General features: G+C 39.8%; 1 protein-coding gene across 2 annotated transcripts in view; it reads left to right on the plus strand.

Annotated features, from left to right (window-relative positions):
- The window catches only part of LGR5 (leucine rich repeat containing G protein-coupled receptor 5), a 136,107-nt gene that overhangs the window by 94,540 nt on the left and 15,543 nt on the right, over nt 1-26,024 (plus strand). For both annotated transcript variants that reach the window (XM_004602671.2, XM_055118604.1), the window contains exons 5-11: nt 9,922-10,137; nt 11,929-12,000; nt 15,060-15,128; nt 19,010-19,081; nt 23,219-23,290; nt 23,447-23,515; nt 23,654-23,725. In XM_004602671.2, coding sequence (XP_004602728.1) covers nt 9,922-10,137; nt 11,929-12,000; nt 15,060-15,128; nt 19,010-19,081; nt 23,219-23,290; nt 23,447-23,515; nt 23,654-23,725 — 642 coding nt within the window. The remainder of the gene's footprint in view (nt 1-9,921; nt 10,138-11,928; nt 12,001-15,059; nt 15,129-19,009; nt 19,082-23,218; nt 23,291-23,446; nt 23,516-23,653; nt 23,726-26,024) is intronic.

Here is a 26,024-nt window from a genome sequence, read left to right on the forward strand (position 1 = left end):
AATACAATGGTTTTAGTATTAATGACATTATTCTTTCCACTAAAATAGTCTCCAGAAAAGGAAATTTACAAGCCACCTATACGTCTGTGGTCTTGGTTTGTTTTGTTTATTGTTTTTACAAAAGTGCCAACATATTAGGAACTTATTAGGACAGAACTGGATTAAGACATTCTAAAGGCCAAGGGTTTTATCTAATGAACTGTTTAAGAGTTGATTTCACAGACCCATGTGGGAACCAGTACCTAGTAAACTCTTATGAAGAGAAGTTTTGCCTTGGACTCCACTCCCAATTTAAACATTAGAAAAAAATTCTTTTCTGAGGCAAAGCCCCATCTACAGAGTGTTTGCAAGACAGAGCTCAAACTGGAACATGGTCTTTGAAATCATATGAAAAAACTATGACAGCTGTATGCAAAATCCCATACATGAAAAGTTTTTACATCAGGTTATCTGCCAGCAGTATGATAAATCACGTATCAGACAGTCAGATCGGATATATAAATAACTAAAAACATAACACGGATCATATGGAATGAGAAGTAAAATAAACTGTTTTTGTCCTGTGACCTGAAGTGAAGGTTAACTTGGAAAGTTGACTCTAGAAACTTGTAAGGATGAAGTCTGAGGAAGATCATTCATGACAATGATGTATTCCCCCTTGCAGTATAGAAGGGGTCTGTGATGAAATGTAAGAAGGCACATGGAGAATCATTAGAGCATGGAAAAATTAGCAGCATAAAATGAGAATGTGACTCATTCAAATCTTATGTTCCAAAAGCAGGAGCCACTGATACAAGTTGAGCTCATTTATCTGCGCCCTATCACCCATTCATCCTCGTAGCAACTTCTTTTTTTTTTTTTTTTTTTTTGCTTTTTGGGTCACACCCAGCGATGCTCAGGGGTTACTCCTGGCTTTGCACTCAGGAATTACTCCTGGCAGTGCTTGGGGGACCATATGGGATGCCGGGGATTGAACCCGGGTCGGCCACATGCAAGGCAAACGCCCTCCCCGCTGTGCTATCGCTCCGGCCCCACGTAGCAACTTCTTGAAGTAGGAACCCAAATGATCATTTCCTTACTGATAAGGAAGCAAGAAGCCCCTAAGTTAATCAACCTTTTCAAGATCACATGGTTTAAGATGGATCAGATTAGAATTCTAATCTTTCTAGTTCTAAACGCTGTCCATATTACTAACAAACTATCTTGTCTCCCTTAGAAATAGTTGATAAAGATAACTAATTCAAGATGCTAAACAGACAGCTTTAAATACAGATGTAGATTTCAAAAAAGATGACATTTGGAGTAAGTCCTCCTATTATCCATATTTCTCTTTATCCAAAACTCTATTGTAAGGATTTGATTAGCTACTGACCATTTAGGAAAATATCCTATAAAATTTGAAACTATGTTTTTCTAGTTTACAGACAAGTTCTTAGCACCAGGTACAGATTTTAGGCAAAGAAAGTATTCAAAAAGATACTGAGCTAAAGCAGAGTTGAGCTAAAGCCTCCAACTTTAATAACATTCTAAACAACTGCTCAGGTTCAGCTAATATCCCATAGTTTGACTGTGGCCTGAATCTACTGATTGCCCAGATCCTGGACTTTCCTACCTATAAAATCCAGTTTCCTTTCCAAACTGAATTGGACCCCACTGGTTCCTCTGGGGATTTGTGAAGTTGATCTGTCCATAAGATTTAGATTTCCATTGCCTTAGCTGAATATTTTCTACTACAAGAGTACAGTTCAGCTTTGTAAATCATGGCTCTTTAATTAAAAAAAATTAAGTACAGTTCAGGGAAGACTCTTAAAACTAAGTCTTAAAGGGCTAATGAGATGTTGATATGCAAGAGGCATGGATGCACATAAATATAAGACCCAGAAATTAGAGCTCAAAAACATGCTTGACAAGAAACAGAAATAAGGAAGAAGAAAAAGAACATTGATTATATCAGGTGTATGAAGAGCTTTGAAAATCATAATGGGAAGTTTGGGTTTGAGAATAGTGATAATGTAGAACTGTGTGTTCCTAACAGGTGAGTGATACAGTGCTCAGTTTTAGAGAGATTAATCTGGCAGCAGCCTACAGGATTAATTGAAGAGATAAGAGATCAAAGGCAAGAGGACCAGCTAGAGGGCTGTTACAGTAATGCAGGTGTGAAGAGATAAGAGACTTAACTAGACAGTGGAAATGGAGAGTCTGGGAGATGAAGATAAATGAAGAGAAACTGGATGGGAGGCAATGGAAGATCCAAAAAATGACCCCAGATTTCAGACCCTCCTGGTACTGGCGAAACTAATGATGCTCCTGACAAAAATAAAGGTCTTTGTTTTCTATGGAGAAAAATGAAATAGAAGATGTCAAGCTCATATTACTTGATCATCTAACTGTTAAAAAATTCACAGAAGTGATAATGTCCGAGAAACTGGGCACTTTATTGTAAGTTGGCTTTATATAGCGAAAAATATACATACACATGTTTTTTCTGTCTTGCTAACATAAATAGAGGCTTGATTCTGTTAGACCTTGTATCAGCTGCTGCCAAGTCAGGCTAGCAAACCAATCTCCAAATTACTGCACTTAACTGAAACTTAGGCTATCTCCCTCTTGAGTTGGATAGATGGGGAGACCCCCTGACCAAATTAATCCCAGGCAATAACTTTCTCCCTGGTTTATTTTAAGTTTACCAATAAAGAAGATGGAGATTATAAAGTCAAGTTCCGAAATTCCTACATAAGCAATCATAGTATTTATGTGAAGTCTGGTATATTATTTAAGAAGCATATATCTTCTTAGATGTGAGTGGAAATTTCTTTAAGTTTCCACCTCTTATCACTCCACAAATATTAAATAACAATAATAAAAACAAAAAATTAATACTATTAGGAATAATTTATATACATCAATATGAATCCAAATGATAAAAATTCACATAGATTAAACTCTATTCCAGTAAAATAGCACTGTAGCACTGTCATCCTTTGTTCATCAATTTGCTCGAGCAGGCACCAGTAACATCTTCATTGTGAGACTTGTTGCTACTGTTTTTGGCTTATCAAATACTCAATGGGTAGCTTGCCAGGCTCTGCCTTGTTGGCGAGATACTCTCGGTAGCTTACTGGGCTTTCCGAGAGGGACGGAGGAATCAAACCTGGGTCAGCCACATGTGAGGCAAATGCCCTACCCACTGTGCTATCACTGCAGTCCTATTTCACTAAGAAAATTATAATTATTCTAGTAAGATAATTATAATAAATTACTGACACACTTAATTCCAGTGACTGACTGGCTCTTATACAATCAGGTTTCCAAGCCATAAAATTTCACCACAATAAGAATTTAGGGGTCCAGAACAATAGTACAGTGGGTAAAGTGTTTGCCTTGGATGAAGCTGACCAAGATTCAATTCTCAGTACCCTGCACGGTCTCTTGAGCCAGCAATGATCCCTGAGCAGAGAACCAGGAATAAGGCACTGCAAGGTGTGACCCAAAATATATATATATAATTTAGGTCCCTGTTCAACTGTCTAGTACACAAGTGTGAAGTATGATTTTTATTTCACAACCAGAGAATAGTTGAAGATTCTTTCATTTTATAACTTTATAAATGAAATCACTTGTAAAGTCAAAGTGGTCCTTTAACTCTAGACATTTACTTCAAATTGGTCTTACAAAATAAACAAGTGTATATGAATAAAAGTTGATCATTTTTTAAAAAAATTGTGTGAATAAAACTGCTCACTCCATTGTAAAACAGCAGTACCAGTACGAGACTCACGTGCTTCATAGTTCTGTTTATTGCAAGAATCTCTGTGAACTGTACAATACCTGCAGCTGCAAGTTTCTTCACACCTTTGACTTTTTCTCCCCTTTGAGTCATCCATGTTAATAATTGACATTTTTACAGTCATCTCTGATAGGGAATTAGCCAAGATCAATGGCTTATCTTTTGACTAGCGCTTTCTTCCTTATAGTTAATGGCTCATCAAAAACATTCTCAAACAAAGAAACATGTTTGTGTGATACATTGGCAAGGTATCATGTACAAGATGTATATAAAGGACCATTTTCTGAAACAACAATGGCAAGAATGATCTCATAGATTTTATAATCCCTACAATGAGGCCATTTATAATTCAAAAATTCCTTTCATGGGTGTGAAGCAGATCTGCAAAACGTTTCGCTTTAAAAAGAAACTGTACAATTAACCCCTTGTATGTGAAAACATTAAAGAAAAACTTTTGAACAGAGGGCCAAAAAAAATTTTTACCATTATCTGACACAAACATTAATGGGTTTTTTCCCTATTACCTTCTCACTATCATGGAGACCGTATTGATATGACAGAACAGTATTCACATGACCATTCACATCTGTATAATAGAGAGTTTATATAGCATAGGTAGTATTCATCCCTGGTCATGTATAATCTCTATCTTCCCAGTGACCAGACTGGAATATCAAATCCCAGTCATGGCACATCTGACAGGACATCACATTCTGCCAGATTTATTTGATATTTGTCATATCAGATCTTCCTCACCATTTTCATGCTCCATTCAAACACTCTTCTTTTCTCACTCTTATCACTTTGGTCACTTCCTTTCCCACCATTCACCCACACACACTCTTCTTGGGGTAACCTTCCCACAGCACACCAATCAGTAGGGTGTCCCATCAGGAGATAGTACAACACCTCTGCCCCAGAGAAACATGTGTCTGCACATCTTAGAGATTTCTTGGGAGAAAGAAAGATATTAAGTAGCCTAGAAACTTTCTGGAAGCAAAGTTATCCAAGCTCTAAATGGTTCCATTGGATACATGATGTTACCATAACCTAGCAGGTGAAACGGATGGTCCTGACTTGTCCCAGTGGTAAGGAAAGACACCCTGAGGTCCCCTGAGAAGATGCCCCCCTCAGCCAAGCAGTGGGTGCGGCTAAATCCCTTGGGTCCTCCTTCCAGAGGTGTTATCATGTCCCCCAAAATCAGGACCAAATCCATTTCTTGCCCTTTGTAGCTTTCTAGGGAACATTACACAAACTCATGCCTAAGGAGAATTCTATTCTTACATCAGATGATGTCATACTTTTACTCGACAACATAAACCTTGTGGGACTGTTTTGTACTTCTGCTAGCCTAACATAGAAGGGGTGGGCCTCTCTCTTCTTTTTCTTTGTGATGGAGGCCTTCTGATAGTATTAGTCAAAACATGCAGTATGACTACTGAACATACACCTTCAAGGATGTCTGGTAAGGAGGAAATCAAAATTGTACTAGTTTATTGAAAGTGAGGGAGGGGAAACCAATCTCCTGTAGAAATATTTGAGTGTTTAAAGGTTCAAGAAACTTCCAGAAGAATCAGATGATTATTTTAGGGAGCTTGGGGTAATGATCGTATTTCCTAAGCATGAAGATTTTCCTTAAATAACAAAGCCCAACACATGTAGAATGCTTTACTCTTCACAAGACAGTCTTCATAAACTTTTCACTTAATTCCACGGCAATTATGTGATGCGTTGTGATTTGTCTTTATAGGTGTGAAAAGTTGCCCCTCCAAGAAAATTAATCAGCATTCCCATGTATTTCAGATTTAACTAAGAGGCCAAGTTTAGCATAAATTGTTGACTCAATTCTCTTAATTTAGCTCACTTTCCAGTTTATTATACATTCTTCAGTTATGTGGTTATAGACAGCACAGGAAGTGGGGTACATTTTTATTATATCACTTTGCCATCAATTGTGAGTAACATGAGGAGCATGAAATGGGTACCATTTCCCGTTTAATGATTATTTTTCAGATTGCATTTCAACATCATAATTAAGAGCTTTCATTTGTCTGAATGAAGGTAAGGCCACTCCCATTGCTCAAGTGCTTTGTTTTGCTGCAATAACTGTAGGCCTGTTTAGGTCTGCCTCTGTCATATTATTGATGGATGCTTAATTGCCAGGATCATTACTGGAACATTCTCTAAGAATGTGTTCTCTCTCACGTCACCACACTTCTGTGCTTTCTTAATGAAGATGGCATGAGTAGTAAGATATCGTGAACAAAACCACCAGCCTTTGTAAGATAAATACATAATGACACTAAAGCTTGCAAAAAAAAAAGGGGGAGTGATTTCTATGAAGTCTCTTTATTTCTGCTTTGAGGGATGAAAGAACTAGCCTGTATTTTTTCAAACTGAAATTCAATAACACTGAGCACTCATTTTATTCTTTTTTAATCTAGACTTATCTTTTACTGAAGTAACATTGGCTTTAAAATCTCACATCATTTCAAATATATTGCCAATCTGCACTCAACACCAAGTGCCACCCTTCCACCTCCTCTGGAGTTTCTGTCCAGCCTTTCAACTCCTCCCCTCCTCCCCTGGATCTCAGCACTTCCTCAGTAACTTTTCAGCAAACTAAAATTTGAGTTTTCTGTCTCTCTCTCTTTCTTTCTCTTCTTTTTTCTCTGTCTTTCCTTTTGAGCACTTTGCTTTGCAATACAGGTACCGAGAGGTTATCATGTATATCCCTTTACCTCCTTTCAGCACTCAGTTCTTGTCCAGAGTGATCATTTCTAACTACCATTGTCACAGTGCTCCCTTCTCTACCCTAACTGTCCTCCTTACCTCCCCACGCATGGCAAGCTTCCAACTGTGGACCAGTCCTCCCAGGCCTTGCAAAAACAACTTTTAATCGAATTCAAATAATACCAATTTCAAATGTTCAAGAGACTTTATAGTTTACAAAGCCCTCTTGTGTTATTTCCTTTAATCTAAGTAAGATAGAGAAGTATTATCCTCATTATACAGACTGAAAGCTGAGGTCTCACAGCTGAGGTCTATGACAGTAGCTTGAACCTGAGACTTCTTATTCCGAATCTTAATGCTAGTTCACAGATAATGGTCGATAATGGTCGGTCCCCACCCCCCATACACACACCCTTTGACATCTGCATAAAATAGAAAAAATAAACACTGATAAAGCTTTACTTTTAAAGCTACATGGTAAGCTAGTAATTTGTCCCTTCTAGTAATAGACTGTGTGTGTTTTCATGTACTGTTTTTCTTTCATATAGAGATGTTTCCCTTAACCGCATTGCTCAAGTGCTATATTTTCCAAAAATGAAAAGCAATTTTCTAATTTGTCAAAGAAGTGGATTGTGGGTTTACTCTCTCTCTCCCCCTTTCTCTCTCTCTGTCTCTGTCTGTCTGTCTGTCTGTCTCTCTCTCTATCTCTCTCCCAGAAGATTAACAACACACATCTAGCTGGGGTTCAATCCTGGCACTACATCACCTTCAAAGCATTGCTAGGTGCACCCTTGCAGCCGCTGAGTGCTGCTGGCTAAGGTCTCGGTGGTCCCTGGCATTGCAGGGCCCGAGCAGCATTCCATCCTTGGGTCTAGCACTGGTTGGGCAAGTATTGCCTAGAGCGGAGCCCTCAGCCTGCAAAAAACAAATTATTTTGGGGGAGCACCCCCCAAATAAAGGAAAACACAAAAGTGTATTGACAAAATCTACCAGGTGTGGCCCAAGCCCAAATTAAAAGCTCGTGTTTATTCACTAACTAGATATGACATGTGCTCTGCCAGTTCCTTTGCATACAGTATGAACCATGGTTCTAAGAACCCCTATATTAAGTGGCTGAGTAATTAATCTCATGTGCAATCTTGTCCTGGGATCTTCTGTTAAGATGAGGTCAGATAATGCCTTTGAGGACGACCAATATACCACTCTGATTGAAGCTTGGACCATGAAGAATAGGTGGCTGTGAACTTCAACACTGCACTTAGAAAGAATCTCATTTACTACTTATGTGAAGAAACTAGAGAGAGACTTTTTAATGCTGCACTTAGAGTATCCAAATATGACATGTGAAAGTATTAATATTTCCAGCACTAGGATGGTACAATTCATTTCATTTTAGATATCAAATTGATCTGGAATGACAGTGAAGAGGCAGATTACATCCTTTGGAGTGGGACTGAAGGGTATGGGGTGGGGAAGGAGGTAGTGTTATAAACCACCCATCTAGGGAAATGAACTGAGTTGCCTTGGAAACTGATGCCCAGTTTACTTTAAGAAACAGCTAAATCTTTGGTGGTTGTTTAACTATTGAAGGTCAGCCCATGACATGATACTGAAGGAGCCTTTTCTATCTCTGAGTCCCAGCATTCACACTGAACTTTGAGGGTGGTCATTGCTGAAACTCACAGAAGTCACTTGGAGCTTGAATGCATAAGCAACTGGCAGTCATCAGACAACATGTCAACTGAAACAAGGAAGCACATATTATTTAAATAAAGTCTTCATTCTTTAATCAGTGTGATCGTTAAGGAGAGTTTACATATGTGCTTTACCTCATCAAACAAAAATAATCACCTCCTCCCTCCCCCACCCTCAGTGAAATTATACCCTATTTGAACATGGACTGAGCCTGTTGTCATTGAAGAGAGAGAAATGGTGTTGAGTTTTCCTAGCATTTCCAGCTCCATTTGTTGCCAGAATCTTGAGATATTTGGAAGCAGAGTTTCTGCTCTCTACACTGATCATTATACTGATAGAAATTCGACTGAGTGCACTGAACTCTTAAAGTTTGTTCCAAGTGACCTTATCTCACAATCAAAACTTGGCCATATCTTGAAGGACTCATTTATGTTCCATTTGATTTGTGGAAATAGCAGCCAGAGGAGAATGGGGCAATTTAGGTGACCAAAGTGAGGAAGCCTCTTTCCACCGAGATGAATCCTCACCATAGAGAATTCTCTCCATCTCTAAATTGTATGAATTTGGTTTGCAGAAGATTATTTTGGGATCCTAGTGTGCTTCCTGATTCTGTTTAGTCTTATAAGCTTCTTAAAATGTTTCTCAAAATCCACTCGTGATTTTCTAATCTTTCCTCATACATGAACTGCAACTCTTCTGCTTTTCAATCTTAGCTGTGCCAATGCAAACAAATGTGTGAATCTTCAGAACAGATTGGGGGAAAAATGACAACTATATCGAGCATAGCTGAGATGGTGGTCCTACTATTCATGCACATCACACAAAATTGCAATTTGCTTGTGTAGGTTCCCTTCAATTTAAAAGAAAATAAAAAGTTGAGGTGTTGTCAGATAGCTATGATTTAGGTTGAATTAAGGCAAATTAAATGTCATGCACTCCCTCTGCTGGCTTTGAAACTACAGCAGCTCACTAACCAGGCCTATTTTTAGATGTGTTTCCCCATTAAAAAAAAAAAAGTGGTGAGTGGGGAAAGGAAGCAAAAACCAGGAAAGCTGTTAATTTTATTATTCATTTAAAATGTCAGGAAAAACAAGTATCAGCCCAACACAAGTGGTCAGGATGAGCAGAAATGCCAGTAGTTTTTAAGGTTTTCAACACTGTCTTGAGTAAAAAAGGGAGGCTCTGGCTCTCCTCTCCCCGTGGCTATTTCTAACAGCCTTTAAAAATTAGTCAGGCCTTCTCTAATAGACAATTCCAGAAATAGTCTTTTTCCCAGAGTGGAATGAACAAACTAGTAGATTAGCATGTTTAGTGTGTTCAAAACAACCCAGGAAAGCCAAGACATATATTTGGCATGGGGTGGAGGGGGGAAGGAGGGTGTCTTTCTCTTGGTGTCAGAAAAGAAAGCTAAAAGATCATCACCCTGAAACTTTATACCCTGGGGGAGGCCACTTGCGTGCAGGAAAGCATATTACCCACAAGCTTGGAAGAGAATCATAGCATCGTGGAATTTTACAGCCAAGGGGACTTAAGAAGCCATGGTTCTGCTTCTACCAAGAGCAAAATCCTCCAGATGTCAAAGGATTCAATGCAGGCCCACGCCATCTTCCACTCCTGTCAATCAACATGCTGAGGGATTTTTTGCCAGGCTCACCTCTTGCCTAGGCCTCGCTCCTTTTTCCATTCTTGCTTGTTTTCTTCCCCAGGCGTCTGGATGCCAACCACATCAGTTACGTCCCCCCAAGTTGTTTCAGTGGGCTGCATTCCCTGAGACACCTGTGGCTGGATGACAACGCTCTGACCGAAATCCCTGTCCAAGCTTTCAGAAGTTTATCAGCCTTGCAAGCCATGACTTTGGCCCTGAACAAAATACACCACATACCAGACTATGCCTTTGGAAACCTCTCCAGCTTGGTAGTTCTGTAAGTTTTATTGAGATCTCTCTCTCTCTCTCTCTCTCTCTCTCTCTCTCTCTCTCTCTCTCTCTCTCTCTCTCTCTCTCTCTCTCTGAGTTCTAAATTCACTATAAACCATTGACCTTATAGTACTAGGCCCTCAAACCTTCAACAGGTACATTTTAAGGGAGGTCACCCTTGGCCCCTCCCAAAATGACTCATACATATTTTAATTGTATTAGAGAATTAAATCACATTTATGGAGTACCGGTAAAGCACCAAGCATTGTTGGGTTGTCAAAAATAATAAAATATGACCTCTCCCTAGTGAAGTCCATTGTGTTGTATATAACCAACTACCACATTGTACGATGGTACAGTGACCCAAGTGAGTAAAAATACTTTGTTTCTGATAATAATTTATAATTCAGACCAAATTGAAATATGCCCTTGTTAGTATTGACCTTCTTGAATTCCTATCAAAGAAAGAGAACCCAAATGCCTTTGTATGGCATCTATCCATCCACTCCAACTGGTTTTAGCTTTTATTATTTTATAAATCAAAATGATTTTCAAGTCGTCATTAAAGGGTGTAACAATACAAGGGACCAGGGATGTAGCTTAGCATAGTGTTCATAGCTTAGCTTAGAACACTCCATCTTATTTGTGTGAGACGGTGGGTACAATATCCAGAGGGAGAAATGCAGTAAATAAGGAGGGTCAGAATATGCCCCCATACATTTAATAGTCAAACAAGCTGATCGGGAAGTCAGAAATTCCTTGATAGATTCCTGCATTAATTCTCCTTCACTTCTTGTCTGCCTACTGGCCCATGGCTACCTTTCATTATTCCACTTGACTTGTCTCTTGCACTGTACTATTTATTCCTCGAGTGCTGGACTGCATCTTAGCCATTATTTTCAATTCCCTGCAGCATCTTTCCCAAGTGTTAAAAAAGATCCTCAATAAATGTCACATAGCTCTCACATGAAAACAATATATATTTCACAGAACTAAAAATAAATAGTATGGAAGGATAAGAAATTTGTGATACTGTTCACAAATTTCTAAGCTGAATCCCACGTAGAAAGATCCTGCTACAGACCTACCATATTTGGGTAGGTGCTTTAATATTTTCTTCCACTAGAGGGAATAGATCTTTAGAGATTCAGCTACTCTTTCACCATTTTGATAAGTCCATTTTGGATACGTCCCTTTGGGATTGGGTCCAGTTTTCACTGTTGTACAGCCGTTTTCACTGGTCCTGGTATGAATGATTTATCCTTGAGCCAAAGATGACAATTACACACATCAGGACTATGTCAAAAGAGCTCATCTCTTTGGGCAGCTAAAAATATCTGGCCACCATTATCTGCAGTTGAAATGATTGTTTCCTGTTAGTCTGTGTCCTGGCCCTAGGGATGAAGCTATTGTAATACATCAGCTTTAATAGAAAATGCTCACCTCCATGCTCCATTTTCAATGATGATGATCAATATCTCTGCTTCACATCTCAATCCCAAAACCAGACTGAACAACATGAATTTTCTTCGGTCAGCCATATTGTCCAGATTATATATACTCCCTGATATCTCAAACCCGAATGGTAAAACTCTGTAACTACTTAATACAGTCTGCAGTAGACTTCACATGAAGAGTGAAAGAACTTAAGACCATTTTTAAAAAGTTAAACAAAGCATGTCTTCTTGCATATAGTCAGGGCATTCCTGGGGTATAAGTTTCCTTGAATTTAAGGGATCTAAATGTTGCGCCTACGTTTCTGTGTGCCTTCATGGCTGTCTATAACGTTCTTTTGCAGGCATCTCCATAATAATAGAATCCACTCCCTGGGAAAGAAATGCTTTGATGGGCTCCACAGTCTAGAGACTTTGTAAGTTGACCTTTTATTTGTTTCCCTTTTTTCAGTGTTTTCATGAGTATTCTGAAGGACTCAAAATAGCCTTAAAGTCAAAAGTGCTGTTTGGTTTGGTTAATTGCATCAGCTCTAAACAGATATTAATGGTGGCTTTATTCTACACATACATATGCACATACCCCACAAAGCTAAACAATAGAACTGAGATTTTATTTTAATCGAATGAGGCTGGTAGATTAGTTAGCATCATTATCACTAAATGAGATGTTCTCTACTGAGGGGTGACTGTTTGCTTAGGAATGTGTGTCTCCTGTCAAAGATCAATTCTGTATTGTCACTCAGGCTCACTATTCATGAGTCTAATCACCCCCACTGAATGAGAGGATTTGCCAGAGTAGGCAAATGCTCAATCTGAGATGAACAGGAATCTCATTAGCAAGCAATGAGGGTTCCCAAAAGCAACCAAAGACTGCAAAGTGTCATTTGCTACCATTTATTTAATAAGTATATCTACAATCAAATACTGCACTGATCATTTAGCATACATGCTTTTAGTTCATCCTTAGATCCTACCTATGGGAGAAACCACTACTTATCCCACGTTAGAATCGATTGATAAAGTTGTTATGCCAGAATGATTTGCTTTCTTCCCCAGTTTGCTTTTGAAATCCATGTTTACCATCTTACAGTACTTCCAAAGAAAAGGCTGGACATTCAGTTCTGAGTTTCTTACAACAAAAACAGAGTTGAGAGAGCTGAGTCACATCATAGCCCTACCCAGAGCCACTGTGAGAATGTTCTTAAGGGACACACCGAAGTCAGCCTTTTCCCAGAAAAGGTGCTATACCTCATTGCCATGTTGCCTGAAAGGGGTAGGGAGAAGGTGACAGGCATTGAGGGTCCTGGGTATATTGGGAGAGACTGTAATGATGTCCCCTTCTCACAACTCCTGTGTCTTTAAGACTCAAATACAGCATACCACACAAGGCTAGTGTGACTCTGCAAGGTGGAAACTGAAGAAGAGGATGAGCAGAGACCACCTCCAAAAATCTTGGAGTTCATTATTCAGTAACAGACGGAATTCAAAATGTGTAGCTAGCAGGTCAGCTTTACCACCAACCAAATCTGCATCCAAGAGTTTTTGAAGTATCATCTGTTGGTGGTCTTCTTGGAGTCAATGAGCACTGAGAGCTTTCTTTCTAGAATGAAGTGACCTTGTGTTTGGGTTAAAAGGAAAGAATCATTGTCCTGAGGAGATGCCCAAGATGAGCTTGTCCGGACTGGACTTTGATGTCAGTTGAATGGCCTAGGCCAGCAGTTCCTGGCCAAATGCAAGGAAAAAAATGAGAATATCCTCTTTATCGCTATGGGGCTGGGCTGGGGATCTTAGCCATGGAAAGCACCTTCCAGTCCTTTTGAACAAACAGGAACTGAAAATAAGATGGGCTTTGATAATTAGTTCCATAAATAGTCTTTCCCTTTTTTTCTCCCCTCCCATGTTTAAGGTGAGGACCCAGGATTGCATACAAATACCACAGAGCAAAATACTTTAGGATAAATTCATAAGCATCCACTTGTTCCCCACTCCCCCACCCTTCCCACCCCCTTCACCTAGCCCAGGGCTAAAGAAGATCAGTAAATTGGTTACTCCCAGCCTCTTCCTTTCCCTCACTAGAAATCCAAGTAATTTATAAGGCCCAATCCTCGTTTAATCAAAACAGAGCATCTGGAGAGATTTACAAACAGGAAGAAAATTTATGTCCACAAAAGACATGAGTTTCCTGCCTGTAGTATAGCTTAAGGTTGCTTTGTGCCAGACAAGTAGGAATCTTGATTCATGTTTAACTCAGGCAAATTATCTCTCTTAAAATTAAATAGCAATTCTTCTCCACAGAGGAAGATCTAACCACATTGATCTGATTGCCTGACCAAAAGGTTTTTCTGCGTCATCTGGGAAATCTGCCATTCCCAGAAACCAGGAGGCAATTATTTTTTCATACAAAAATCTAGATATGAGGTGAAGTAAGTCTACAAAGCGCTTGCGAATAGCAGAATTAAAGGCTGTTTGTGTCATAACAGAAATTAATTATTTGAGACTGGTCATTCCGTCTCTGCGGGTGAAGGATAGATAATAGAGAACCTTGCCACACGGACCAAGGAAAACATCATATTTCTGATCTGAATAAGTAGTTGGGATACTAGAGGAAATTTTAGACTTGGTCCTTCCTGAGAATGCACAGTACCACATGAACTTTCCAGAAGCCGGTCATTTTCACGGACCTCAGGCTGGGAGACATATGGGTCTTCTCAAGAGGAGCAGCTCTTCAAGATGTTCTCTCCATGGGAGTGAAAAGGAGAGCGGAAATGCCAGAGGGTGAAACAGGATGTGATTCAGCAGCCCCCAAGGGGCACACACACAAACCGGCCAGATTCAGGAGAAGAGCCACATTAGCGTGCACGCATCCCTGAACTCATAACCCAGAATTTCTCTGGATTCCTGCAGTTACTATTTGAATGTGATGATTCTGGATAGATGGTGGTCAGCGTCTAATTCCATCAAGGAAAGGATTGAGACTTTCCATCAGTTATACTGGTCTTTTGGAATAGCAAGTTAGCTTTCTTTAAAGATATTGTAGGGGGGCCAGAGCGATAGAACAGCAGGTAGGGCATTTGCTTTGCATGCGGTTGACCTGGGTTCTATTCCCAGCATTCCATATGGTCCCCCAAGCACTGCCAGGAGTAATTCCTGAGTGCAGAGCCAGGAGTAACCCCTGTGCACGCTGGTGTGACCAAGGAAGAAAGAAAGGAAGTAAGAAAGAAAGAGAGAAAGAAAGAAAGAGAAGAAAGAAAGAAAGAAAGAAAGAAAGAAAGAAAGAAAGAAAGAAAGAAAGAAAGAAAGAAAGAAAGAAAGAAAGAAAGAAAGAAAGAAAGAAAGGAAGGAAGGAAGGAAGGAAGGAAGGAAGGAAGGAAGGAAGGAAGGAAGAAAGAAAGAAGGAGCTGACATTAAAAAAAAGAAAAGAATGTAAACATGAACTTTTTGTAAAAAACTGAAAATATTTTTTATTTACTTCCAGGGACTTAAATTATAATAACCTTGATGAATTCCCCACTGCAATCAGGACACTGTCCAACCTTAAAGAACTGTAAGTATTTCAGGATAAATTAAGTCAGGAGAACTCTGTTCTTTGTGAATTTATTTCTAAATATGCATGATTCCTGTACATAAGATGACTTGCTGGAAAATATCCAAAGCTTATTTTAACTACTCATTATAAAGTTCATTACAAATAACTGCTAAATACACTTGAAATATACTTTAATGGATCTTATCACCAGCAAAATCAGGTAATATTTTTTAATTTTTTAATTTTGTAATGGATTTCTCTAATATGCACATATCAGAAAATATACATATTTATCTGAACCTTACTCTTTTATTTTTGTTTTTGTTTATTTGCTTTCATGATTATTTGGGGGCAACACCCAGTGGTAGTTAGGACTTATTTCTGATTTTGCACTCAGGGATCACTCCTAGTGGGACTCAGGGGACCATATGGGGTGCCAATGATAAAAAACAGGTGAGCTACGTGCATAGCAAGCACCTACCCACTATATTATCTCTCCAGTCCCCCTTCTTTCTTTTTCTATGTTATATTCCCCATCACTTATGTATTTCAAAATTTTTCTGAGTTACCTGAAAATTTAGTTATCTAATGAGTATTTTTAAGGATAAACTTTCCTAACTTCAAAAAACTGTATTACAAAATGCATATACCTGTAAAAAAATACAAAAGCGTGCACGCGCAGAAGGGTGATGTGTTGTTCGCGGGCTCTCAGGGTAGTGCTCTCTCTCTCTCTCTCTCTCTCTCTCTCTCTCTCTCTCTCTCTCTCTCTCTCTGCTTGCGTTCGGTGCTCTCGAGCTGCTGTGTATGGACTGGATCCAGATGGTTCCTCCTTGTGCTCTGCTTCTGTGTGTGCTGCTGTGCTCTCTTCTGCCTGTCTCTTTGTCTCTGACTCTGTCTCTGTAGTCTCCCCTCTGGTCTCTTCCAATCTCTCTTCTTACTCTCTCTCTCTCCAGAGACCTTCTGCTTCTCTCTCTGGAGCCCTTCTTGCTCTCACTTCTGACTCTGTCTCTTACTTCTGACTCTGACCCTTACTTCTGACACTGACCACTACTTCTGACTCTGACTCTCACTCGCTTTGTGCTCTTTCTTTCTCCTGATTCTGGCTCCGATGACAACCCGATTCTCTTTCACTTTGTGCTCTGCTTCTGTGTCTTCTCTCTCTACTTCTCTTACAGTTTATATAGCAATCACATTTGTATCACATGGTGATACAAAGGTGGGTTGAACATTAACAAATCAACAAAGAGGGGTAATACCACTCTCCCAGGAGATTAACAAAATCTCATCTAAGGAGATTACTCCAGATTACTAGGAGATCTGCTCAAGGGTGGGATCCAAACAAAGGTGTGTCGCTTTCTTCCATCCTCAGCTAGTAATTCACTTAAATAGTTGTAATAAATCTACTTCTAATATTTCTAGCAATTTCATTCAGTATGAGCACAGTAAGATATATATAAAACTTAAAGTTTGGTTCTTTGTGAGTACATCTCACTGTATATTCCAGACCACAGTCTTCAGACCAGGTTAGTCTTCCTAACCCCAGCAGGGTCCTAGTCTCGTTGTTACTTTTGGATCATAACAGCATTTGTCTATGACCATGCTCTCAACTTATAGTTGAGTACTTTGGCGCTTTGGCCTGGCCCATTTTGATGCCAGGGTAGCTCACAGCTTGCCCTGGGTCCATTCCATCCCTCGTTGGGACCCTGCTTTTGGGTTGCTAGGAACTAAAGGCAACTGAATTGAGAAAGCAGATGCCCAGGAGCAAATATTATTGGAGTCAATCAACTCCCAAGTTACAAAGCATAATATTAACTGTCTTCCTGTGACCATACAGAAAGGACATTGCTTTAAGGTAAACCAAGCTCCCTGCGGCAAGGCTAAAAGGACAAACCCTATGTTATCCTACATATACCTATGATTGTGCTTGTTGCATTTACATACTTCTTTATATCTTAATGACTCATAAGTCTAATTTTTTAATTTTTTATTTAATTGTCATGATTCACAAAGTTGTTCATAATACAGTTGTTTCCAGTATTTGTTTCCAGCATGTTCTAACACCAATCCCACTGCCAGTGTGATCTTCCCTCCACCAATGTCCCTAGTTTCCCACCCCCTCCCAAACCTTCCCCCTTAACAGGCACAAATTTACTTAATATTGTTTGTTACAAGATGCAAATGGAATTTCAAAGCAACAAATCAATAAAAGTCAATTTGTGATCCTTTTTATATCTCACAATGTTACTAAAGTTATTGTCTGAGGATTAGTTGAGCCTTCTGTGTTATTGTTCTCACTCATTGAGTTTGGTGAGCTTCTAGGCAACTTTCCCATCAAAAATGCTGTGCTCCTACTGGGCTGTTGGTACTGTGAAATTTGGGGGCATGGCACAGCTACATCTGTGGCTATGTGTTCCAGGAGCTACGGAGGTGGGATGATTTGGTGGCTTGGTGACTTGATGAAGTTCAGTTGTTGAGCAAGGTCATTTACATGCCGGAGGATGCTGGGTGGGGCTGGGGGGTGCTGGGCCTTCTCCCTGTTGCTCTCAGGGAGGGGAATCTACCCATCCCCATTCCTAGAAGGCCCCAGAGTTCTCAGCCCGAAGACCAGACTGCCTGGAATGATTCAGCAGCTTGGTGTCTTTTCATAAATATAATTCTTAAAAACAGAGCAAAACATGAGCCAAGGAAGATAGTACAGGACTTGGGTTGCATGCCTTGCATGTGACTAAACCAGGTTCCGTCCCTAACACCAAAGGGTGTCTCGCACATGCATCACCAGAATCACTCTGGAGACCCCAGGTACTGCCAGGATGGGGAACTGGTGTCCTCCAACGGTCCCTGGCACCATGGGGCTTGAGCAACATTGCATCCTCACTGAATTGACAGCTCCGTTGACTGACACAGTATCTCCTGGGCCCCCTGAACACAGCTTGCAAGCCATCCTTCCCCCAGAAAAAATGACTTTACTAAAATAAAGCTAACTTTCAGCTATTAGATGCATATATTATCATTTATGAGTTATAATTTAAGTAGCTTTTTTTGGTACTTAACACTATAAATAACCTAGTATAGAAGGGTCATATACTTGGAAAGGAAAATAAACATAGAGCTTAAGTCTCTTGGCAGAGGGAAATTTAACACGCAACTAAGGAGATAGACAGTAGGCTTGTTTATAAGAAAAAAGCTTTAGGTGATTTCTGCCTCCGGAAGCCCCACACGTGATTTAGTGAGAAGTCATCATTGTCATGGTCTGGGAGCCCTCAACTGCCTTTCACCTCGAGAAGCACAGGCCCAGGCAGGACCAACTGATTCTGTTCTCTGCCACTCAGGCATGAACACCAACAGATGAGAATCCACTTGCTAGTACAGATTCATTGAGCTGGGGCACCTTCCATGAGCTCAAGAAATTTCCTCTTCATAAGGAGATTATTTAAACCTCAGCCTCAGTGCAATTTAAGGCAATTTTCTCTTCTAGCTTCCAAAGGGGTCATCATAATCTTCCCCCCAAAAAAGGTTCCCAATGACTCAAGTTGCTATACAGTGGTGCCATAGTGGATATGAATTAATGAATTTCCTCTTTATAACATTAGGTTGTTAGTTTCCATAAGGCATAGTTACTATTTTCTGGTTCTTTACTCCTCTTTCAAAATTGTGGTTTGCATACTCTGGTTTCTCTTCAGATCATATAAATTTTTCGCCTTTTACAAAACAGTGGTTTGCAATTTCTTTTCTCCTAGAGAGTACATGAGGGTATGTAAATTTCAATATGCATAGAGAAATTAAGCTTGCCCTTAGATACTAAAGGTGTGCATTATCACCACTGGGGTTAGAGAGACGAATTATTAGATCATTTTACTCCATATACTGTTTTCTAAAAATTGGTTTTTGTCTCTTTCTAGAGGATTTCATAGCAACAATATCAAGTCCATACCTGAGAAAGCATTTGTCGGCAACCCATCTCTTATTACAATGTAAGCAGTCATAGATCTTTATAAATTTTTCATTCTGAAATAACATGTATTTTTTTTAAGGTCAGCATGCATTGTATGCTTGGTAGAGTCAGATGCCTTGTCAAACTCCACAGTAATCCTTTGACATTTGTGAATAAAATGAAATAAAAATTAATTTCTGAAGTAGAAAATTTATTTTTAAAGCATCAATGCCCAGGTCACTCAAAGTATTCATAACTTGGACCCAAGTAGCCTAGAAATATAGATTATTATAGTCAGTGTTCTTCCACAAAAAGAAAAAAGTTTGATGGATGTATCAATTAATTAGATGATGGGAATCCATTCACAATGCATGTGAAGATCAAATAATCATGATGATACTTTAAATACCTCATGGTTTTTATATGTCAATTATTCCTCAATCATGCAAAAATGTAAGCATCTGTCTTATTACATGCAAAGAGCACAGAAAAATAGACTCCAACCAATTTCTTTCTTTCTTTTTTCTTTTTTTCCAGTACCAGAGACTGAGTCTCGTACATTGAGAGGAATATTGCTATATGCTAAGTCTCTGTATCCATTCATTATCCAGCCCAAGCTTTGAGCCACATTATACAAACTAGGATATAATTCTGGAAAGGAGTTCTAGAAAAATACTTATAATGATTATTTATATGTTGTAACAGCATAAAATAGAGCTAAAACCTAAAGTATCTTTAATTTGATGTTTTACATTTAGTACAGATACAAGATTGATCACGAGATAAGTGAGAAGATGAAAATATCTAGTTAGTAAGCTGGGCGTTAGTTATAGAGCCTCGGGATCTGGGGGCATGTGGAGGTTTGGGGTCCTGGGATTGGGTGAGGTGTCTCAAACACAGAGGAGAGGAGAGAAGGAGCATGACTCTAGGGCCACCATAGAGTGGGCATTCATTCTGTGCCAACTTGATTGAGAGGCTTACTGGAAGCCTGTATCATTTGTCACAAATGAGCTAGAGTTCAAATTAGACCTGACAACTGGGGAAAAAAAAAATTAAACCATTCATCATTTTTGAAATGTTCTGGCGGTGTGTTGGCAAACTCAGGGTTTTAAAGTTTATTGGCAATAAACATTAGTCCTCATTAGAGTGCATTTACATAGTAAGAGGCTGCCAAATTGCTTTGCCTTTGCTCTTTTTCCCTGCAGTCACAGGACTATTTTCTTAATCACCCTTTTGATATGCTAATGCCCCTTGAGGAAAACTAGCAACCCTTAAAATTTATTAACACTTCTATCTGGATTTGATGCTGCCATTTTCTCCCTGCAACCTTCCTGGTCCTCTGCCTCTGTTTCGATCTTTGTCACTGTCGCCCCAAATTCTGTTCCCACCCCCATGTTCTTGGTTTCTATAAACTTCCCACCCACCCATCCAACCTTTCTAACTCTGTAGTTCCCATCATCTCCATAACTCCTTTTCATCCCTACTGCAACCCTCCACCCTGGGAGCCATTACCTCTAGCATTGACCAGTCTGTGGAAGGCTTTTGTCCCTGCCTCTCCCACTATCCTGGTCATCACTACAGCCACTGTACCTACATCAGGATGGTCTGCCCACATTGAACACTGACTCCCTATGCTGATAACCAAGGCCTTATGTGGCTATAAGTGAATCTCCGAGCCATCTAGGCAAATTCACACAGCAAAGCTCTTTCTTTGTCAACCCCTTCTCTATACTTGCCAAAATTCTTCCTGGGGCAGGAAGATCACTCCAGAAGGACTAGAGTACATGCTAAGCAGATTCCATCTAGAACATGGTACCCCAAGCACTAAACAAGGTGTAGTATTCAAGCCCCCTGGAGTGTTCCCATAAAAATAAAATTCTGTTTTCTCATGACATTTTTCTCATGAAGTTATTCTTTTCCTTGGTGGCGAGGACCACACTCAGCTTACGCCTGGGTCTGTGCTCAGGAATCATTCCTGACAGTGTTCAGGGGACCATATGTGGTACCTGGGATCCAAGACATGCAAAGCAACTCCTAACTTGCTGTGCTATCTCTCTAGCCCCATGAAGTTGTTCTTAATCTCTTGGGAGAATTCTCTCCTGAAAGCCCATAGAGTCTTATTTGTATTTGTGGTATTTGGGCTTTATCATACAAGGATGTGTATATTTGTATCCAATGTACATATATGTATGTATACATGGATGCAATTATACACATATAAGCACATAATCAGGTAAGGGAGAATGAATATTATGAGGAAAACTCCATGTTTTAATAACAAGATCTATATTCTAACTCTCATTCTCTTGCCATTATTTAGTCCAATGGGAAATAAGATACCAAGGGCTAGGATATTGCACCTAATTTTCATATGCTTTAGCTCATTTGATGTAACTAAACTCTATAGTCAGTTTAACAAATTAGAAAACTAAAGCTCTAGAAGATAATAAACTAGTCAGAGTACCAGAGTCTAAGGTTTTTCTTGGAAGAATGAGAGAAACAGCATACACCACACACACATACACACACACACACACACACATTATCAACTATAAAGTGAGATAATGTCATTTGTTTTATCCCACCTAATTTCAAACTTCTGTAAAGCTGGAACATTTTATCCTTCTCCAGACCTACAACCCAGCACCTCACAGTCCCCTGAGCACCTCTAGGAGCAATTCCTGAGTACTGCAGGATGTGAGGAAGAAACAGAGAGATAAGACAGAGATTAAGGCATTTCCCTTGCACGTGGCTGGCCTTGATTCATTTCCAGCGACACATATGGTCCTCTGAGCACTGCCAGGAGGGATCCTTGAGCACAGAGCCAGGAGTAACCCCTAAGCACTACTGGGTATAGCCACCAAAACAAAAGACAAAACAAAACAACAAATACCATTACAAAAGTAAACAAAATATTTTAAGTTCTAATAGCATCTTTTTTTTAGAGTAATAACTAATCTGTTTGTTGTAATATTACATAACACACTAAATAGCTCTTTTCTCTGTAGATAATTTGAGAAGCACCTTGTTTATATTATGATAAGATCCGATCAAAGAGGGACTGGGAATAGAGCTCAGTGGAGGAGCATTTACCTTGCATGTGTGAGGCCCTGGGTTTGATGACCAACAATACCACCACACCTCCCTCTTACATACATACACACACACACACACACACACACACACATAACACACACAATACAACCAAAGGTTTAACCTGTATGTAGATATATTGTACTTTATCTTTCTTTAACTAATGAAATAATTGCCAACATCTTAAATGACATTTTTACTACTCATCCATTGGATATTACACAGATGTAGGAGACAAAGAAAGATTGTGTGTGTGTGTGTGTGTGTGTGTGTGTGTGTGTGTGTGTGTGTGTGTGTGAGACCACACCCTGTAGTACTCTGGAGACCATGTTGTGCCAGAAATCAAACCTGGGACCCCTATGTACAAAGCAAACGCTCCAGTTCTTTGAGCCATCCTTCCCACACCCACCCCATCCACAGACATAGATCGTGTGTGAACATGTGTGTGTTTTGTTTGGGGGTCATACCCAGCAGCAGCTCAGGGTTTCTCCAGGCGTGGCACTTGGGAGACCAAACCTTGGGATGGAACCCAGGGCACCAGCATACAAAGCATGCTAACACCCTGGGTTCGGCCCAATGAACCATTATCTCCCTGCCTCACCTTACCCAAGAAATATGTTTACGTAAAACTATTGACGGTTTGCTGGCTTTTCTTCTTAGTAAATATGATCATCTGCCTTGATGTCAGAAATTATTTTATAGAGTAGGATATTTTACAAAAAGTGCCATAATATGTGTAAAACATTTTTGAAGACCAGAGAAACTGTTCCATGGATGGAGTGCATTCTTTGCATGCAGGAAGCCCAGGTTTGAGCCCTTCCCCAAGCACCAGGAGTGACCCCTGAGCACAAAACACAGAGTAGCTCCCCAGCACCAGTGGGTATGACCCAAAAAACAAAAGTAAAGTATAAAAAGCAAAAGAACCTTTTGAGGTTTTCCTGGAACCAAGTGATCAGTAATGTTTTATAGCATGCATATAATCAAAATCACATACATAAATTTAATGTATTTGTTGAAAATTTGAACAGATATTCATTTATCATTCAAGTTTTACACTCAGACATTTGTGTTTGAATTTTCTCAGACATTTCTATGATAACCCCATTCAGCTTGTTGGAAGAGCTGCTTTTCAACATTTACCTGAGCTAAGAACACTGTAAGTTTTTATTTCTCTTATAGATCAGTTTCCCTTCAGAGTGTTGCTATGAAGACCAAATGAATATTATAAGTTGAAGTACTTTGAAAATGGCAGTTAAAAAAGCACCCTTTTTAGAATCTTCTCCCAATAATACTCATGTACTCCTTTTTCTAGGACTTTGAATGGAGCCTCACAAATCACTGAATTTCCTGATTTAACTGGAACTGCAAGCCTAGAGAGTCTGTAAGTACCTAAGCAGGCTCCGACTCTGCCCAGAACTTGGACAGCCCCAAACCCTGACCGGGCTTAATGTCATTGATGAAAATATGCCACTGCCTGATGCCTGAATAGAAGAACTGTGTCTGGTTTGTGTTTCAACAGGACTTTAACTGGAGCACAGATCTCATCGCTTCCTCAAACCGTCTGCAATCAGTTACCTAATCTCCAAGTGCTGTGCGTATCAGTAAGGCAATAATGTTGTGTAAACAGGCAACTTCCATCTAGGGGTGAAATGGTAGACATTATTTCAATCACCCTTTAAAAGGGAGAAAGTTCTTTCCTTGCAGGTCTCCAGAAGGTCAGGTCTCTTGTGCCTGCTCTGGCCAGGGAAGTGGTACTCAGCTGTGACCTTGGCAAAGATGGCATTGCATCTTTTGTTTCCAAGTCCCAAACAATCTTCTCTTGGAAGATTTTCTTTCAGAAAGTGGACTATGAGCAACCCAAAATAGCTTTCCTTCCCCCTCAATGATTGTGCAGAGAAAGAAAAGGTAACTTAGTAGATCAAAAAAATCCAATATGGATTCAAAACAAAAAATCAAGTTACATACCCACACAGTCCTTCATAAAGGGCAACTAGACATTTTTCCAGTATAGTTGTGGGTGCTGTCTTCTAATATTTTATATAATACCTAAACAGCTTTCATATGTTATTTCGTTTAATCGGGGCTTTTTCTTCTGTCCTTCCCATGTTTTACAGAAAGTAGTCAATAGGAAATTGAAGAGCCTTGTTTTGCCTTTCATGTTCAGTTTCTTCCTCACCTCCCACTCAAGCATTTATTGGCCCTTAATGAAAGGACACGTAGTCTCTTACTCTGGCTCTATTCTCACATAACAGACCTCTGTGGTAGTTCAATGCCTGCAATTCTACCAGAGTCTCTGCGCAGTAGCAGGACTACAGGCAGCACCACAGATGTTAAGTGCAAGGATGGAAATGTCTGCCTTGATGAATCTGCCCTCCCCTCTCCCCAGCTCACTCCATCACTCCACCCCTCAGCTGTTATGTGATGCAGGATATTAGCATGAAATAACAACTTTGTAGTCTGTCACACACATATAAAGGAAGGGGATGCAGAGCCAATCTCTCCTCTTCTTCACCAATCAACCCATGAGGTACAGAACAGATGAGAAAACTGTGCATGAAGGAAGTTAATCTGTCAAAGCCACATGTCAAGAGTCCAAATTCAAATGCAGACTGATGAAATACCTGCCTGTATACCAGGTCATGGAAATCTTAAAGAGCCATCTTGGAATTCCACCTACCATACCCAGAATCGGTATAATTATCCTCATTTCTTTGAGGAAACTGGCTCCATATCATGACTAGAGCTTTGCCCTGTAATTAATCAATAGGGAACCCATGCTTAATTGCAGCTCCCTGATGCCACACACAGTGACCCTCTGGTCTCCCAAGTTTAGAAACGGTATCAGTGGAGGCTGCTTGGCAGATTAATCAAAAACAAAATCACTGGAACCCATTTTGGCTGGGTCAGAGTGTTGTTTGTCCCCTCTTAAGTGTGTTATTTGTTCCCTCCAGGTCTTCTTTTCCTAATCAGGACTGGGAAAATAGATTCGTACCTATTTCCTTCAGTCAGATGATCTCCATCAGGATTAAATGAGTTAACATATTTCCAAAACTTATACTAGCACGTGGAACATCAGGCATTGTTAATTCTTGTCATCTACCTACTGCCTGCGTGCCTTCCTTCCTTCCTTCCTTCCTTCCTTCCTTCCTTCCTTCCTTCCTTCCTTCCTTCCTTCCTTCCTTCCTTCCCTCCTTCCTTCCTTCCTTCTCCCAATTAGTACTGAGCAGTGCTCAGCTGGGGCTACTCTGAGTGGAATTGCTGACTGACCATCACTGTATTCTGCTTTACATTCTGGACATCTAAATTTGAGCACTCCTGGGGCTGGAGTGATAGCACAGCAGGTAGGGCATTTGCCTTGCATGAGGCTGACCCGGGTTCGATTCCCAGCATCCCATATGGTCCCCTGAGCACTTCCAGGAGTAATTCCTGGGTGCAGAGCCAGGAGTTACCCCTGTGCATCACCAGGTGTGACCCAAAAAGCAAAAAAATAAATAAAAGTAAAAATAAAATAAATTTGAGCACTCCCTCTGTCATAAACCATCCTCTAATTACTAAGATTACATGAGAGCATTTTACTCTACAGAAATGATTTTGCTTCAAGTAACTTTACCTTCTTGTGATTTACTTGGCAATACACAGCTTTTCACCTTTGCTAATTGGTGATCTTAGGCAGGTTATTTTGCATTGTATAGTGTCTCCTTTATAAGACCACAAGGATTCAATGAAAGTATTTCAGTTTAATCAAAATTGTGATGTCTGTGTGCAATGAAAATTTGATCAATGTTAGCTATGAAAATTATTAGAAGTTGTATCTTTACATAGGTTTGTATACCAGCTACTAAGAGGTATACAGGAAAGCTTTGTTCCCTTGCCATCTATGGAGAAGAGCA

Source organism: Sorex araneus, chromosome 10, assembly GCF_027595985.1.
Source record: "Sorex araneus isolate mSorAra2 chromosome 10, mSorAra2.pri, whole genome shotgun sequence".
NCBI lineage: Eukaryota > Metazoa > Chordata > Mammalia > Eulipotyphla > Soricidae > Sorex > Sorex araneus.